General features: G+C 36.2%; 1 protein-coding gene across 3 annotated transcripts in view; it reads left to right on the top strand.

Annotated features, from left to right (window-relative positions):
* Window positions 1-18,600, top strand: part of LOC149250448 (uncharacterized) — a 549,018-nt gene that overhangs the window by 298,189 nt on the left and 232,229 nt on the right. For all 3 annotated transcript variants that reach the window (XM_089459091.1, XM_089459093.1, XM_089459092.1), the window contains exons 8-9: window positions 16,547-16,627; window positions 16,758-16,790. In XM_089459091.1, the coding sequence (XP_089315217.1) occupies window positions 16,547-16,627; window positions 16,758-16,790 (114 nt within the window). The remainder of the gene's footprint in view (window positions 1-16,546; window positions 16,628-16,757; window positions 16,791-18,600) is intronic.

The raw sequence follows: 18,600 nt of genomic DNA, 5'->3' as shown, positions 1-18,600 counted from the left end.
ACTAAATTTGCATGGATCCAAATAGACATGTGTAGACAAGTTCTAGATGCACCTTGGCTTTGTAGGATGCTTCTCGAATGTTATCTCTTTCATGTTTTCCAAGGATGTAGCTTTCACAAGGGCTAGTTTTTCATTCAATATATGAAGTCCTTTAACCATTGATTGTTTTTGTAAGAGACTAAGACTCCTAAAAGGTAGGCGGCCATACCTAGGATGTCATAGCTAGACCTCTTATATGCTTGAGACATTGTGTGCATATGATTGTGACAGATTTAAATTTCATTAGAGAAATTTTGAGGTTTAAAATGGGCCTCCAAAGGAATAATTAAAATAATAGTGAAAATAATAAAATAAGATTAGATTACCTCATCAAGTTTTGAAGCGAAAAAAAATTACTTTTTCAATTCGTATTTTCAACTTATCTCATATGATTTTACTCAAATTTCGAGCAGGAGCACTCGTTGGATGTGGAATTTAATTTTGCATCCAAGGAGTACCCATGTCATATACTTTTGATGACCCTACTACACGAAAAATGTGAAATACATGAAAAGGCATAATTGTAATCATGTTTTTTCATGTATTTCACATTTTTCGTGTAGTAGGGTCCATCGAAAGTATGTGACGTGGCTACTCGGATGCAAAATTAAATTCAGCACCCAATGAGTGCTCCTACTCGAAATTTGAGTAAACTCGTAGGGAGATAAGTTGAAAAAGTAGTTTTTTTTTAATCTTTTTACTTTTTTACTCAAAAAATGGTGAATCATCCCCCATGGTTGACATCATCATATTCGATCCTATTAGTTCTTATAAAGTTTATTTTGTTGTACATTTTTGTTTTGAGGCCCATTTTTAACCTCAAAATTTCTCTAATGCTTATATTCAATGGGAACATTCTATTCTTTTTCATTGAACCTTTGCAATCAACTTTCTAGTAGGTGACTTATATGAGATTGTGCATATGGAGTCCTTGAATTTGACATCATAACCATGTTGACTCAACTATTCAATACTTATCACATTATGTGTAAGATTGGGTGTATAAAAGACATCAAGAATATATTTCTTCTCATTTTTCTTCTTTAAGACCATAGTTGCAGGAAGCGTCCCCCCTCGGTTCCAAGGCCCGAAGCGCATCCCATGCGGATGCATCCAGGAAGCGTCCCTAGAAGCGCGCTTCCAAAATTCGGAAGCGCGCTTCCCCCTGTTTTGGACGCTTCTGCTTGTTGGATGCTTCCGCCTGTTTGGGATGTTTGTTTTGAGTATAAATGCAAAAATATAAATATATATATATATATATATATATATATAAAACAGACGCTTCGCTTCCTAGATTTTTGGAAAATGACGCTTCCGCGTCCCCACTTCCAAAAAAACGTCCCTGCTTCATCCCCGCTTCGTGCAACATTGGTTAAGACTAAAACAACACCTTTTGCTAAGGCCTTGACATGGTAATTATCTCGTTAGTAATTTTAGATTGAATAGAGCTATCAAAACTAGAAAAAAGCCTCTTACCTCTCATATGATTGTTGTAGCCATTGTCTAGTAATGAAAGATCTGTTGGAAATACTGGAGGGAGGGGGGGTGAACCAAATTTTCTTAACTTTTAAATGTTTTCAGAGCATTAGTTAATCTTCAATTATTATTAATGTTTATGCAATAATAATAATAAATAAAAGAACACAGTAGACACAAGAATTTTAGGTGGAAAACCCCCTGTTGTCGCATAGATTGTCACAACAACGCTCAGACCAGGGGCTGTCACCCTGATCCCCGATCTCTCTGTTTAAGCCTGTCTCCCGCGACTAAGGGGGGTAGACCGTAAGGGATGATGAAGACCAACTGTGGACCAGTTGGGTTGGGAGACATGAGAGAAAACAAGCACTTATTTGATCTTATTAAGTTAATAGACCAGTGCCTTATAGAGTTAATGGCTGAAAGATTATCTATCAAATGCCGCGGAAAGATGAACTCATTAACAATCATTTACCATCAGATAACTCAAGGAATGCAAGGTATTCGATAAACGCACAATGCTTTAATAGTGATCCAGCTATTAAAACTCAATAACGATATTCCAGCGATTAAAAATTTCGAAAGATAAATGCCTTAAACAACCACGTAATCTCAAATGTTAACCAGAAATCACATTCATATAGCTAATCTTTAAATGATCATTCAAGCATATTTAACCACATTAAAATGATAAACATTAATCCCACATCAAAAAATTTAGCCTCAGCAGAAAAGATATTTCGCAAACATGGCAAATCCTTGAGGCAAGACTGAAACTGGCAAAATATATCCAATTTTTTTTTTTTTTTTTTTTTTTTTTTAAATAAAAATTAAAGACTAAGTAAAACTTTAAATTAAAAAAAAAGGAACCTAATTATTAAATTCTAAACCACAAGAAAAGAAAATCTTTTTTTGCCTTTTATAATTTTATATTTTTTATGATTTTTATTTTAGAACTTCAAAATCAAAATGAAACATAACTAAACTAAAAAAAAAAGGAAAAAAAAAAATCTAATCGAATCTAAACTAAAACTATACAAATCAAATCTAAATTAATAAAAGCTTAAATCTATTTAAAATTTAACTCAAAGCTTTGATAAAATTCTAAAACAAAATCCTAAAAAAATAAAAATGAAGATCGACTTTTTGTTTTTTTGTTTTTTTTTTTTTATTAAAACCTACAATGTAAAAAAAATTTAAATTAAAATCTAAATAAAAATTAAAAAACGTGAACTAAACTAAAGCTTTAAATTAAAATCTAAATAAATAAAAAAACGTGAACTAAACTAAAGGATTAAAAGAACTAACGCCTAACTTCTAAACCTAAAACTTACGCTACTCATATCAAAACCCAAAAATTCGAATTTCGTTTGGTTATGTGCAGCTTTATGCTTGACGCGGAACGCATATACCTGTAAATACCTGTCTATGCACGTTAATACCTGAACGCAGATACCTGGCCGTTGTAGAATGCAGGAATCCTGACGGCGGAGGGCTCACGTTTGCAATGCAGGTCGAAGTTTTTAGGCGGACGAGATTGCTTGCAGGTTGGCGGCTCGACGGACAGATGCACGCTGGTTTATTGCAGGAATTATCCAGCGCCCACAAAAAGCTTTGAATCGTTTACCTGGCCCGTGTATATTGAAAACAAAAAATGTGATTTTTTGCAGGTGACAGCGGAATAGTGAGTGCAGGTGCGCGTGGAAAGAGTGAGGTAATGGTAGCGGATGGATTGGCAATGTATGAGCAATGGCTTTGCAAATTTGTGACGGCTAGACCACGCATAGCAGGAGCGAGGTATTGGGTGGTGTTTTAGAAGATTCGATTCGAGTGATGGCAAGAAAGAATAAGGCTGTGCGGATAGAGCGAATGGCCTGTGTAAACAGATTGAGGTTGTATGCAGCGGTGGAGGTGCTATGAAGGAGTGCGTAGATGAATTCGGTGGGTTTTGTGAATAGAGTGCGGAACCAAGGTTCTGTACAGAGCTTGGAGATGGATTGATGGCTGCAATGTGGGAACTGGAGTGAGAAAATAGCAACCTGAAACTTGGCAATAATCTGGGAGCTCCACACAGCCTCCTTTTAAAGAAAAAATTTCGAAATATTTTTCCTGGAGATGAAATCCCTGCAGATTCTTCTTCAGATAAAATTTGAAAACCCTGAGCAGCAGACAGTGCTGATAAACCCTCGGAAATCTTCAGAAACCCTGCAACCTGGAATGAAAAATCACCCAAAAATGATATGTGCATAAAACAAAACTGAAAACCCTAAACCCAAAAAAAAAAAAATTTACAGTATTTACAAACTGAAAGCTCTTAAGCAGTGAGATTTATCAATAATCACAGTAATTTTATCAGAATTTAATTTTAATGTAAAACGCTTCAGAAAACCCTGCATGCATTCATAAAAAATATTTCGAATGATAAGCCCAGGATCAAGAACTGGCTAGGCTCTTTCAGAAAACACAACCCGGGAGTTGGCTGGTTCAGCCGAGAACTTCCCCTAACTCCCGGTAATCTGAAAAAAGGATTTCCTGCACAGCTTAAAATCAACCATTAACATGGAAGGAGTAAACAATAGTGAAACCCCGATCAAATGGAGATACCTGCCACTATATTTCAGAATCTAAACTATCATTCAAATCCCAAAGATCAGACAAGATACCTGTGCCTAGATCAATCTTCATTAAGCTATCATCAATGGCTGAAAATAAAATTATGCAGAAAAAAAAATAGAACAATCTTACAACATTTTCAGAAGAGTAACACCAGCAAGATTTTTAACCCCAAAGTCTTCTTTATTGCACAAAAAATGACTACAAGAGAGCTTTCTTTAGCACCAGACTCTCAGATCCAATCTGATCTCAAATGACCCCTAGCACCCTATTTAAAGGAAAAAATCCCAACAGCTAGTTCGAGTGATCCATGTCAAAATGATCTCGACCATTGATGAGGATCAAGACATCTCTTAATCTCATCTGTCGAATCTTTTAATGCATTAAAAATTGAAATTCTGTATTTATTTACTCAAAAATATTATTATTTTATTATTTTTAGGTTTTTTACTTTATTTTATTATTTATTATTTATATTTATTTTATAAATTTTTATTATTATTATTATTATTTTAATTTTTTTAATTTTTTTACTTATTTTTAAATGGATCCTCGAACTTAGCCTTTGGAAAAATCACCTAGGACCTAGGACTTAGGACTTATGAGGGGATTAAAACATTTTCTAACCCTCAAGACACTTTACATCATGACTTTTACAACTTTACATCTCAAGGGGGAGAACCCATTTGACATAGACCCTCATAAACCACCCAGTTTTGCGACACAACTATAATCTAGCAGATTAACACACTAGGATTCTCCTAAGATTCTAATGACAAAATCCATTCCGGCTTTGGGGTTAGGCTGAAGGAAAACTCTGCCGATCATAGATCGGTGAGACAAAAAACCTTCCGGAACGTAGATTATCACTAGGAAATTAGGTCCACCTAAGCAATTTACATACATGACTCATATTTGCTAAGATTATTTACAATTCACACATGCAGACTGGGTTTACAACATAATATGATCAAGTCGACTATGACTGTCGAATGGCACGGACATGTCGATCAAGCGCTATCCTTTTTTGCGAAGAAAAGGGGGTGTACTGCTATGGGTAGTTGACACGTAGTGGTCAACATCTGGTTCTACTTGGGACACGTTGCTGCACTGTAGGAATGTGAGAATCCAGAATCTGCATCCACGCAACACACAATAAAACATAAGTAGCGTCCATCCAAAAATCATCATATAACGTTAAGCACAGAAAAAATATAAGCTCTTCATTTGTTAACTATCTATTAACATGAAAAGTAAATCTAATCCTAAAACAGAAATGAAAATGCTGAAAAAACAAGGAGTAAGGTTATAAATGCAGGGGATGCCCCATGGCATCAGATGTGTTCAATATAGTGTATACTGAGCATTTGCCTGCTTTTAGGCAAATCTGTCGGCTGCTTGTCAAATGTGCCATGTCCAATTCTGCATATGGTAGGACTTTTTCCTATCCGAAAATCAAGCTGCTCACGGCCGTCTGATGCATCAAATCTTCTTCTCATCTTCTTCCTCTTGCGCTTTTTCTTCCTGGTAGGCTGTATTATTGATGGCGTGTAACTTTCTGTTTCAAAGCTCTTAGATGAAGTATGTAAGATATGTGTGACATGTCTTTCTTCATCTTGCATCTGATCTTTATTGTTTTTAATTTTCTCTGGATCCCCTTCAATCAACCACCTTTCAATTGAACTAATGACCTCCTCATAATAAGATGGAGCTTGTTGCAGCAAATGGAAGGCTCCTGATCTATTGATGTTTCCTGGTTTCTTTCATCCTTAATCCGCTACTGAAATTTATGTACCTGTATTGTAATGGCATTTATCTGGCTAGAGTGTTCAACCTTCATAGCACTGATTTCTCTGGCATGATCTTCTTCCATGGTCAATAACCTTTTTTGAAGACATATCTGATTAGCTTCCATATCTTTTATTACTTTATTGTCTTTTTCCTTTATGGTCATCAAGCAATGCTGCATAGAGTTTATCTCTTCCTTATGATTTGCTTGCATGGTAGTTAACTGATTATTATTATGATCGAATGTCATGATAGTCATTTCTTCATCCATAGTTAATAACTTGTTTTGCATAGAATTAATTTCCCTATCATGATTAGCTTTCATGGTCATCATATTTTCCTCTAAGCCTGACAACTTGCTTTGCATAAAACTAATTTCTGTGTCATGATTAGTCTTCATGGCCTCAATTTCCTTAGCATGCTGATTTTGCATAATCTCCATCTCCCTATTACGTTTTTCCAGGTGGGTGCATAAAGTTCTCACATCATTGACGTAATTAGTTTGATTAATCTCCATATTTTTTACCAACAGCATTAGTTCTTGTATAATTTGCTTTTGATCTTCCTTTTCGTTGTCATTTGTCCCTGCTTTTCCACTATCATGGACTTGATTTGCAATAGTACAGGTGGATGACACATTCTGATATGAAGAATTGTCTTGGAATCTTTCACCGATCGCTGGACCTTTTATCAGAATACTTTTATTCTGTTGCACAATTTTAGGGGCACAAGGCAAGCTGTCTAGATTACCATATCTATCTTTAAAAGCATTGACAATGTCTTGTAACGAAGTGAAAGAATCTTCAGGATAATTATTAAACCAATTCAAAGCATCACCCTCTAAAGAAAAGACAAAAAGACGCATTTTGATATCTTCATGATTAAATTGAGGGGGTTTACAATATATGATCATTATACGAGTAAACAAGCCTAGATGCCTTTTAACAGCGACTGAATCACCACCTGAGAACATAGGTAATTTAGAAATGGCCTCCTCCAGAAAATCATGGAGATGGTCAGTAAAATGACATGGTTTAAATGAATAATCCATGATGAATGATAAGGGATCAAATGGATGATAGAAAGAGATCTCTGCTCAAGAAAATTAATAAATGAAAGAAGTGGAGTCACCACTTGAACAATGAGTCTAATTCTAGGATCCGAAAAGTAACCAACAAGTTGATATGAGAGAAGCTTCTTGTCTGGGAAAAATAAGAAAATGGAGTTGCCACCCAAACAAGAAACAAATCGAAGAGAAGTTGCTGATATGACGAAAGATAAGGTGATGAAAAAGATCCAAATGATGCCAAAAAATGTTGAATCTGCCAGCTCAAATGCGAGATGAGAAAGATGAAAGAATGATAAATGTCGTTGAAACGCCAGGGCCAGAAAAACTCTGTCCCCGGCAACGGCGCCAAAAAATGTTGTCGCATAGATTGTCACAACAACGCTCAGACCGGGGGCTGTCACCCTGATCCCCGATCTCTCGCCTGTCTCCCGCGGCTAAGGGGAGTAGACCCTAAGGGATGATGAAGACCAACTGTGGACAAGTTGGGTTGGGAGACACGAGAGAAAACAAGCACTTATTTGATCTTATTAAGTTAATAGACCAGTGCCTTATAGAGTTAATGGCTGAAAGATTATCTATCAAATGCCGCGGAAGATGAACTCATTAACAATCATTTACCATCAGATAACTCAAGGAATGCAATATATTCGATAAACGCACAATGCTTTAATAGTGATCTAGCTATTAAAACTCAATAACGATATTCCAGCGACTAAAAATTTCGAAAGATAAATGCCTTAAACAACCACGTAATCTCAAATGTTAACCATAAATCACATTCATATAGCTAATCTTTAAATGATCATTCAAGCATATTTAACCACATTAAAATGATAAAAATTAATCCCACATCAAAAAATTTAGCCTCAGCAGAAAAGATATTTCGCAAACATGGCAAATCCTTGAGGCAACACTAAAACTGGCAAAATATATCCAAATTCTATATATATATATTTTAAATAAAAATTAAAGACTAAGTAAAACTTTAAATTTAAAAAAAAAAGAACCTAATTATTAAAATCTAAACCACAAGAAAAGAAAATCTTTTTTGCCTTTTATAATTTTATATTTTTTACGATTTTTTTTTTTAGAACTTCAGAATCAAAATGAAACATAACTAAACTAAAAAAAAAAGAAAAAAAAACAAAATCTAATCGAATCTAAACTAAAACTATACAAATCAAATCTAAATTAATAAAAGCTTAAATCTATTTAAAATTTAACTCAAAGCTTTGAAAAACTTCTAAAACAAAGTCCTAAAAAAAAATAAAAATGAAGATCGACTTTTTGTTTTGTTTTTTTTTTTTTTTTTTTATTAAAACCTATAACTTAAAAAAAATTTAAATTAAAATCTAAATAAAAATTAAAAAATGTGAACTAAACTAAAGCTTTAAATTAAAATCTAAATTAAAAAAAAAACGTGAACTAAACTAAAGGATTAAAAGAACTAACGCCTAACTTCTAAACCTAAAACTTACGCTACTCATATCAAAACCCAAAAAATCGAATTTCGTTTGGTTATGTGCAGCGTTATGCTTGACGCAGAACGCAGATATCTGTAAATACCTGTCTATGCACGTTAATACCTGAACGCAGATACCTGGCCGTTGTAGAATGCAGGAATCTTGACGGCGGAGGGCTCACGTTTGCAATGCAGGTCGAAGTTTTCAGGCGGACGAGATTGCTTGCAGGTTGGCGGCTCGACGGACAGATGCACGCTGGTTTATTGCAGGAATTATCCAGCGCCCACAAAAAGCTTTGAATCGTTTACCTGGCCCGTGTATATTGAAAACAAAAAACGTGATTTTTTGCAGGTGACAGCGGAATAGTGAGTGCAAGTGCGCGTGGAAAGAGTGAGGTAATGGCAGCGGATGGATTGGCAACGTATGAGCAATGGCTTTGCAAATTTGTGACGGCTAGACCACGCATAGCAGGAGCGAGGTATTGGGTGGTGTTTTAGAAGATTCGATTCGAGTGATGGCAATAAAGAATAAGGCTGTGCGGATAGAGCGAATGGCCTGTGTAAATAGATTGAGGTTGTATGCAGCGGTGGAGGTGCTATGAAGGAGTGCGTAAATGAATTCGGCGGGTTTTGTGAATAGAGTGCGGAACCAAGGTTCTGGGCAGAGCTTGGAGATGGATTGATGGCTGCAATGTGGGAACTGGAGTGAGAAAATAGCAACCTGAAACCTGGCAATAATCTAGGAGCTCCACACAGCCTCCTTTTAAAGAAAAAATTTCGAAATATTTTTCCTGGAGATGAAATCCCTGCAGATTCTTCTTCAGATAAAATTTGAAAACCCTGAGCAGCAAATGGTGCTGATAAATCCTCGGAAATCTTCAGAAACCCTGCAACCTGAAATGAAAAATCACCCAAAAATGGTATGTGCATAAAACAAAACTGAAAACCCTAAACCCAGCAAAAAAAAAAAATTACAGTATTTACAAACTGAAAGCTCTTAAGCAGCCAGATTTATCAATAATCACAGTAATATTATCAGAATTTAATTTTAATGTAAAACTCTTTAGAAAACCTTGCATGCATTCATAAAAAATATTTCGAATGATAAGCCCGGGATCAAGAACTGGCCGGGCTCTTTCAGAAAACACAACCTGGGAGTTGGCTGGTTGAGCCGAGAACTTCCCCTAACGCCCGGTAATCTGAAAAAAGGATTTCCTGCACAACTTAAAATCAACCATTAACATGGAAGGAGAAAACAATAATGAAACCTCGATCAAATGGAGATACCTGCCACTATATTTCAGAGTCTAAACTATCATTCAAATCCCAAATATCAGACAAGATACCTGTGCCTAGATCAATCTTCATTAAGCTATCATCAATGGCTGAAAATAAAGTTATGCAGAAAAAAAAAATAGAACAATCTTACAGCATTTTCAGAAGAGTAACACCAGCAAAATTTTTTACCCCAAGGTCTTCTTTATTGCAAAAAAAAATGACTACAAGAGAGCTTTCTTTAGCACCAGACTCTCAGATCCAATCTGATCTCAAATGACCCCTAGCACCCTATTTAAAGAAGAAAAACCCCGACAGCTAGTTTAAGTGATCCATGTCAAAATGATCTCGACCGTCGATGAGGATGAAGACATCTCTTAATCTCATCCGTCGAATTTTTTAATGCATTAAAAATTGAAATTCTGTATTTATTTACTCAAAAATATTATTAATTATGTTATTATTTTTAGGTTTTTTACTTTATTTTATTATTTTTTATTTTTATTTTTTTTTATTGTTTTTATTTATTTTATAAATTTTATTATTATTATTATTATTATTATTTTAAATTATTATATTTTTTAAATTTTTTAAATTTTAAATTTATTTTTAAATGGATCCTCGAACTTAGCCTTTGGAAAAAACACCTAGGACCTAGGACTTAGGACTTATGAGGGGATTAAAACATTTTCTAACCCTCAAGACACTTTACATCATGACTTTTACAACTTTACATCTCAAGGGGGAGAACCCATTTGACATAGACCCTCATAAACCGCCTAGTTCTGCGACACAACTATAATCTAGCAGATTAACACACTAGGATTCTCCTAAGATTTTAATGACAAAATCCATTCCGGCTTTGGGGTTAGGCTGAAGGAAAACTCTGCCGATCATAGATTGGTGAGACAAAAAACATTCCGGAACGTAGATTATCACTAGGAAATTAGGTCCACCTAGGCAATTTACATACATGACTCATATCTGCTAAGATTATTTACAATTCACACATGCAGACTGGGTTTACAACATAATATGATCAAGTCGACGATGACTGTCGAATGGCACGGACATGTCGATCAAGCGCTATCCCTTTTTGCGAAGAAAAGGGGGTGTACTGCTATGGGTAGTTGACACGTAGTGGTCAACACCCCCTCTGGGTCAAAAACCACCGAATGCTTTTCTAATAAATTCTTTAATATTCAGGCCCAACTGAAATGAAAGCAACAACTTCCTAGAATTCTAGAAAAGCATTCTTCTCTAGCTCCCACTGGAAGGATGCCCCAACACGCTGGTTTCTTTAGTAGTCAACTGAATGGATGCCCCAACATCCTAGACCAACCTACCACCCTGAAATGTTCACAAGCTCCAACCTGTAGGCGACTTCATGCACCTGCCTAGCACCTACTTGACACCCTATAATGACTGAAATGAGACAAGAGTGTGGATTCCCGTACCAGACACAACGATCCACGATACAATATGATTTACAATGATTTTGACGGAACACCCAATCACACTATGACCTACAACCCAACCATGACATCATCCCAATAGAGACTCCTATACCTCCCAATAATGCCTTTTCGGCTCTAGGCAGGTTGACTCTTTTACAATATTGACTCTTCCAATGATGACACTTTTACAAATGACTCTTTTACAACTTTAGAATGATGACTCTTGGCCTCGACACTTCTTCACAATATACAGATGGTTGTCATGTTTTCAAAGGATGTCCTGTTGCAATGCTTCCTTTGATTTGATACTTCTTCTCTTGAATTCGTGCTTGAAGTTGTACTTGAATCTTTTTCTACCTGCATGCAAAATTTGCCCAGCGAAACCAATCCCATAACAAAGCAAAATACCCTTCAACTTACCTCTGCCTGCAAAACACATGTAAGTGCATAATAATGAATAAATTAAAATTAAAATTACAATGCGTACCTGAAATGTTCTTGTCACTTTTGTTGTTGACTTGTTGTAGCAGTAGACAAAGACTCCCACTCTTGATATAGGCCTGGATTCTATGCAAGACTATATCCAAAACTGACCTAAAGATATATACAATAGAAACTGATGACAGACCCTAGACTTACAATGAACCAAGTTCTAAGTACAACAATAGAGACCATTCTATCAACTATGACAAGACAAGTAACATGAACTTACAACATCATATAGATTTAGCAGACTTGGTGTAACATCAAATGTGTAGTATCAAGAATAGGACATCCGAAATGTGGTATCAAAACTAACTGTGACATTTAGAGACATAGAGATATAACCGAGACCCTGTATATACTTACGTTGTCCTGCAAAAACATATGTCAGAGATGATACTCAAAATTCAAATGTAAACACTTAATCATACATACCTTGCTGTAGGAGACTTACCCTTGACTATTGATGTGTGGTCCTTACTGCAGTGATCCTTGAATGCATGTTTTTTTCTTGCCTTCTAGGAGTTCGATATTGAATCTGTTCTATCTATGTCATTTCAGATCTCCAAGGTCTGAAATTTTGTCCTGTGGTAGCCCTTTGAGTCCTCTCTGCAACCCCACAGGTCTGGTCAAGATTGGATTCTTCAATAAAGAGTTATGCCCAATCTCCCATGATGACCTGATTATAGCCTAGTTCAGTAAAACAAACTTGTACGAAGTGCTATGTGTCACTATTGCGACCTTCGGCCCTGAAAGTGCTACTCAACAAACTATGATCCGTCCTCTTTCTGTGACTATTACGAAATTTGAATCCAATGCTTAGAGAGAAAGTTATGACGATTTTCCCAATGTCACCTGTTTGACATGGAATTCGAGAGCTTGCAAAAACCCTAACTTCCTCAGATCATATCTCCGAAAATATAGCGAACCAAGATCTAAATTTTGGTCAAGAAGTTCATCAATATTTCGGCTCAAATGGGTTTTAATTTCAGATTCTGAATCTTCGCAGAAAAAAAAATTATAGCAAAAATGCCACGATGACCTGTTTGAAGCCAGTAAATCCGTACTAGAGGAGCATATGAGGGTCATTATTTATATGAATGTCTTGAGTTGAGAGGGTCCTCAACAAGTGAACGTTGGAGGGATCTTAGGAGCAAAAAAATATTATTAATTTTTGACTATTCAATGACCACAACCAATTATGAGTTCCATGCCACAACCCCATAGCGTTTTAGCCCACTAACTAGGGTTACTAACTTCAAACGAAAATAACTCTCAAACCGTGAAGAACTGGGAGGCGTACCATATATCAACAGAAACATATTGACGAGTAGAATCCATCGAGAAGATCTTTAATGCAAAATAATATGAGTTGTCAAGTCAAAATGCCCTTGCAAGATTGCGGTAGCCCTTGGTGCTGCTTGGGTTGACATCAATGACAACCATTGATCAACAAGATCTTTGTTGTGATCTGTTGAAGTTTCTAAGTCTGCCTAGTTAGAAACCCTCCATGCACTTTACTGATTTATTCCTACCTACTTGTTTCGTTACTGAACAAGTTATTACAATGTAAATACTGAAAATAGACACTAGTGCATGCTCAACATATTACAGATCAACAATTGAAGGAAACATAAACAATCACACCAAATGACACTGTTATTTTTGGACCAATGTCCCCGGAAAAACCGAATGCGGGAAAACAGGTGCAACTATCTGAGGGTTTTCTTATTAAGCAATTCAGAGTACAATCTGGGTGCCAAATCCGACTTACCCAACAGAGAATTTCCTTGGCAGTAGTACCTCTTAGTCTGAGACAGATGTCCCGGCTGAAACCCCGGATAAACCTTCCGGGGTCTCCTCAGCTCCAATCTGTCCCAAAAACCCCAGCGTTTGCCTTTCTGGACTGCATCAACCTCTCTCTGCCCAGTGCTAGCCCTACGTCACCCTGAATGGGCTTGCGTCAGCCTTAGGAGGCCCTGCGTCAGCCTTTTGGCCCTCTGCGTCAGCAACGTTGGCCTCTCTGATGCACTGCGCAGCTCCCGACTGCCTCTGTGTGGCCCTGTGTGAGCCCTGACGGCTATTGCGTCACCCTAGCGGCTATTGCGTCACTCTTTCTGGCTCCTGCACTGCTCTCCCGGCACTATCTCTGCCTCTCTGTCTCTCTATACTCAATGCCCCTCAACTGCAACTCTGACTACTGATTCTATCTCTCTTAGCAAACTCCGCTCTAGAGAATAGAATGACTAATCATTTGGTGTATTCTCCAAGTGACCCTCAAGCCCCTTCTTATACTTTTCTCGTTGACATATCAACGACCGAGATTAAGTCCCTAATCAATGGCTAAGATTAGATCTGGCTTGATCCATGTCTTTTGGACCATTCTAACACAGTTTTATATTAATCCACATTAATATTTTAATTTCCCTAAGTTTAGACTTAGGGACTCCCTTAAAAATATTAATTATTTTAATATCTCCTGAACTATTTAGAATCTGCCCAAACCCTTTCTGGGTATTGGAGATCTCATGTGCCCTAACTTCTCCACCTAATTTCGTGGCTAGAGCACATTCGATGCTACCCTAAATTAGTGATTTAACATGAGATGAACATTTTCTCGGATGTCCCTTCTTCACAGTTGGAGACGTTAGCTTTGCCTTTGTTTAGATCTAACTTTTTCTTTCTACATTCACTTTCATAGTTTCATAATTTTTGCAATAGTAACATTGGAATTTGGATTTGTTTGTCCATCTTCTGCTTCTCCCCCTTTGAATCTAAGATTGTTTAGGCTAATTTGATTGTTTTAATGTTGTTCTTTCTTTTGCTTGATGACTACCTCTTCCTCTACCTCTACCAATGGATGCTTCAATCTCGAAGGTATGCTATGAAGATTCATTTTCCATGTTGATTGTTCATTCATGGAATAAAAGAGATCCCATCAATTATTCTATAGTTAGTTCAAACAAGTCTTTGGACCCCTCTACGACAATGACAACCATTTCAAATTTCTTAGGCAGGCTTTTGAGAACCTTTTCAGCGATTTTCTGGATCTTCAATCTTTTCTCCATGAAATCAAAGTATATTCACAACTCCCATCACTTTGGTCATGAACTAATCAATGTTCTTTGCGTCCTTCATCTTCAAGGTTTCAAACTCTCTTGTGAGGTTTTGAAGCTTTACCACCTTCACTTTGTCATTACCCTAACATGCTAATTTCAAGATATCCCAAGCTTGTTTTGCCTTGGATGCTTCTATGATCTTGGGAAGAACCTTTGGATCCAAAACTTAGCCTTGTTCTCCATTTCTCATTTTTGCATGTTAATTTATTTGGGAATTAGTCATGACCTATAAAATTGCTTGATCAGACCCTAAGAACCCATTCTCAACTAGTTCCCAACATCCTTGAACTTGCAGGAAGGTTTTCATCCTCAGAGGCCATAACTCATAGTTCTTGCCAATCAGAATTGATCCCTGGTGCCCTCGATTACTTGTAGCAGCAATTTAAAAGACTCGCAATGCCAAAAGGTACTCTCTAATATTCTTGCAAAACACTTAAAAATAACCCCTTCTTTTTTAAAAATCTTAAATCACTCCTTTTTAATTTTGTATTAAAAAAAAAAATCATTGACTTAGATTAAAATTGTGTTATGGGCAAAATTAGAATGGCAAGCATAGCAACACTTATTTGCTTTTACCAAAATTTATTTAAAAGAAATTCAAGGCCTTTTGTAAAAAATAAAAATAAAATAAATATGAACAAATTTATACCCAATGAGTAACTTCCTCCCTTTACTCAAACTATGGCTCATGATAACTATGGTCTCTCAAGGAAATCTCCTTATTAAACCCTAATGCCCCCCTCTTCCAGCTTATCATGCGGCTAGGTTTCTCTTTGTATCATTTTAACTAGGCAAGAGAGCAACTCTCTTTCAAAATCAACAACCAGCCTGGTGGCTTGATTGAAATTTTTGATCTCACATCCTTTGGATCTCTTGATCCTAGACCTTACATTTTTTACCTCTCTACTCTCCACACTGTTAAAAGGCTTAAGCCTACTTTGATACCATGTTAAACTATAGGCAGAGACAAATATGAAAATGAGCAAAGATATGATTTACAGTAGATTTGAGTAGTAACGATAAAGGTTTGATACTTTGAAACACTAACAACTGTCTAATTGATTAACTAATCAACTAATCACTCAACTATGGATAATCGGTCAATATGTGAGATTAAACTACATTTTAACACTTCTTAAGCTGCTCAAAAAATTGATTGATAAAGAAAATATTAGTGTCATCATGAATTTCAGTCAAATTTAAAATTTAAAGATTAAGGTGATTTTCAATATTAGTAAGATATTTTATTTGAATTCTTCACATAAATATGTGAAGGAGTACTTCTTAGGTCAGTAAAAAAAGTTGATTGATGAAAAAAAGTCAAATCAATAAAATATTAAATAATTATTTATTTAGATTAATAATTTATATTGTAAAAGTTATTAATCATTAATATTATTATATAGTTCAAATTTATTATAAATTTAGGTATAATATTTTTTTTGGGTTATGCTTAATTATAATATCATCATGCATCGAAGTTGTGAAGAAAATTTAATTGTTGGTACAGAATTCTGTTTATTTAACATTATTTTCTGTTTAAATATCACGACATCTTGTAGCAATTTTTAGTTTTTTGGCTTATTATGTGAAGAAAAATTAATTGTTGTTATCGAATTCTGTTTATTTAACATTATATTCTGTTTAATATCAAGACATCTTTTAACAATTTTAAGTGTTTTGGTTTATTATTTGAATAATTTATTATGTCCATGTTTTTTTTCTAAGAATGTGATTTCTAATAAGGGCTGTTGTACGCTGTCAGTTACTATTGTTACCAATAATTAATCACTTCTTCGGAGAACAAAATGTCATATGCATGGCGTTGGGTGCTTCAATAGCTTATGTATGTTCAGTTTCATTCATTATCCAACAACATATTTGGATTAGATTTTTGTATTCTTTTGGTTTTCCAAATTTTTTATGGAAGAGAAAATAATAGTTTATGAATCTAACCACTCAGCGTAATCCTGCAGGGCATATTCACAGGCATCGCTTGGGCAAAATGGGTATGTGTTGTTCTCTTGGATCATATTATAACATATATTTTGCAAGTCCAACTCTACATCTTACAGTATATATTTTGCAAGTCCATCTCTACATCTTATAGTATAAACTTTGCAAGTCCAACTCTAAAATAAAGATTTGGAAATTTGTATGATGATGTATAGGATTGGAAATATTGAGTGCCTTTAGGCAACAATCTTTTGGGGCAACACGCCGCATATTTTTCATGGAAAATCGGTAAACCATACATTGAAAACCAGGGAAACAGTGAAGCTCACTCTGCTGCCAAACATCAATTACAATTGGGCAAAGCTGCTAATGACGCAAAACAAGGGGTTAAAAGTTCGATAGAAGAAACAAAACCTGTGAAAAACAATGATGACCTTGTGGATATAGAGATCATGTGGCATACAGTTCAAGATCACTTATGCAGCAGAGACTCATTGCACCACTATTATTAAAAAATTGCTCTATGGAACTGTCACCCACTACTAGTGGGTGACACCTATAGGAGAAATTATTCTCCTAGATTGTCTTCAGCTGGCACCCAGCAGCCCCTTGTAGCTCCCAGATAGCTCGATGAGCCACCATCTCCACCCCCTGAACCAGCGATTGTGTTCCCTCGCCCATTCTGTCATGATCTTATGTTTGAAGGTGGGCCTTCCAATCCTAAAGGTTCGACTTTTCATTACGTAATTGGGTATTTTCGCTTACTTATTATGGACACATCTAGACATGGATTAGTGGGGGGATTCAGCGGAAAGAATGGGTTGGGTCTGTACTCTTGCCCCCTTGTCCAATTTGGTGGTTAGTCGTGTATCCTAGTCACGTGGGATCTCCTCTATTGGCTACTAGCCTTAGGAGTGGTACTACATCGGAAACCCCGATTTTGGTTGTGTGGTCTCGCTTCCCGACACCAGATACATCATTCATCCCACTCATTATAGCCCCTTTCCACATATTTCCCATTCGGGTCCACATTTGTCCATTGGGTCCACAAGGAGTTAACGTCCCCCTCCCATTGTCCATACTTCGGGTTGGGCTTGGAACGATGCCTTGGAGATTGATGCAACTAAAAAGAAAGTAAAAGGTATAATTTGGCCACTCTCAACAAGAAGTGTACCATAAAATGCAAAAGATGGTTGGGACATAAAATTTTAGCGCGAGTGAGAATCAACATGAGCTCTACCCCTATCATTATGGCCATCATCCTGGTTCCTAGGGCTCCTATATGAGCCCCCTGCATCATTAAGGAACCCATGATTGTCCCAACCCCTGGTGGGCGATGAACTGGCCAACCTTAAGGGGGTAATCATTGCTATATCTTACACATCATGCTCTCATTCCCTGGAGCCCCGAGCAATGATAAGAGAGAAAAATCAATAAAAGGAAAAAGACATATGAAGAAGGGTGTCAATACAAAGGTTGCGGTAACTCATGTACCATGATTACTCCCTCTTACATCTATACACTAGTGTTGAAAATATCAGTATTAGCAAAATATCGGCGAGGGTCCAGAAAATATCTTATTGGCAATATCGGCGAAAATATCGGCAAATATCAACAAGAATAAAAAATGCATAATATATTCATTTTTTTTTTCAGATTTCTAAACATATAAAGCAATAACAACATGAACTAAACACATTGGCACATAAATATGAAGAAGGCACTGATATATATGATGTCAAATAGAAATGATACATCAAACTTCAAAGGCGATACCAAATCCTGCTGATCCCTGATAATTGTCCAATCAAGGACTCAAACAAAATAACATCACATATATAAAACTTTAAAAGTATTTCATCG

The sequence above is a fragment of the Pinus tabuliformis genome, chromosome 7 (genome assembly GCF_031772625.1).
Source record: "Pinus tabuliformis cultivar Carrire ecotype Pingquan chromosome 7, CPIR1, whole genome shotgun sequence".
Classification (NCBI taxonomy): Eukaryota; Viridiplantae; Streptophyta; class Pinopsida; order Pinales; family Pinaceae; genus Pinus; species Pinus tabuliformis.
The sequence above is the reverse complement of the archived record's forward strand: the minus strand, read 5'-3'. Positions and strand labels throughout refer to the sequence as shown.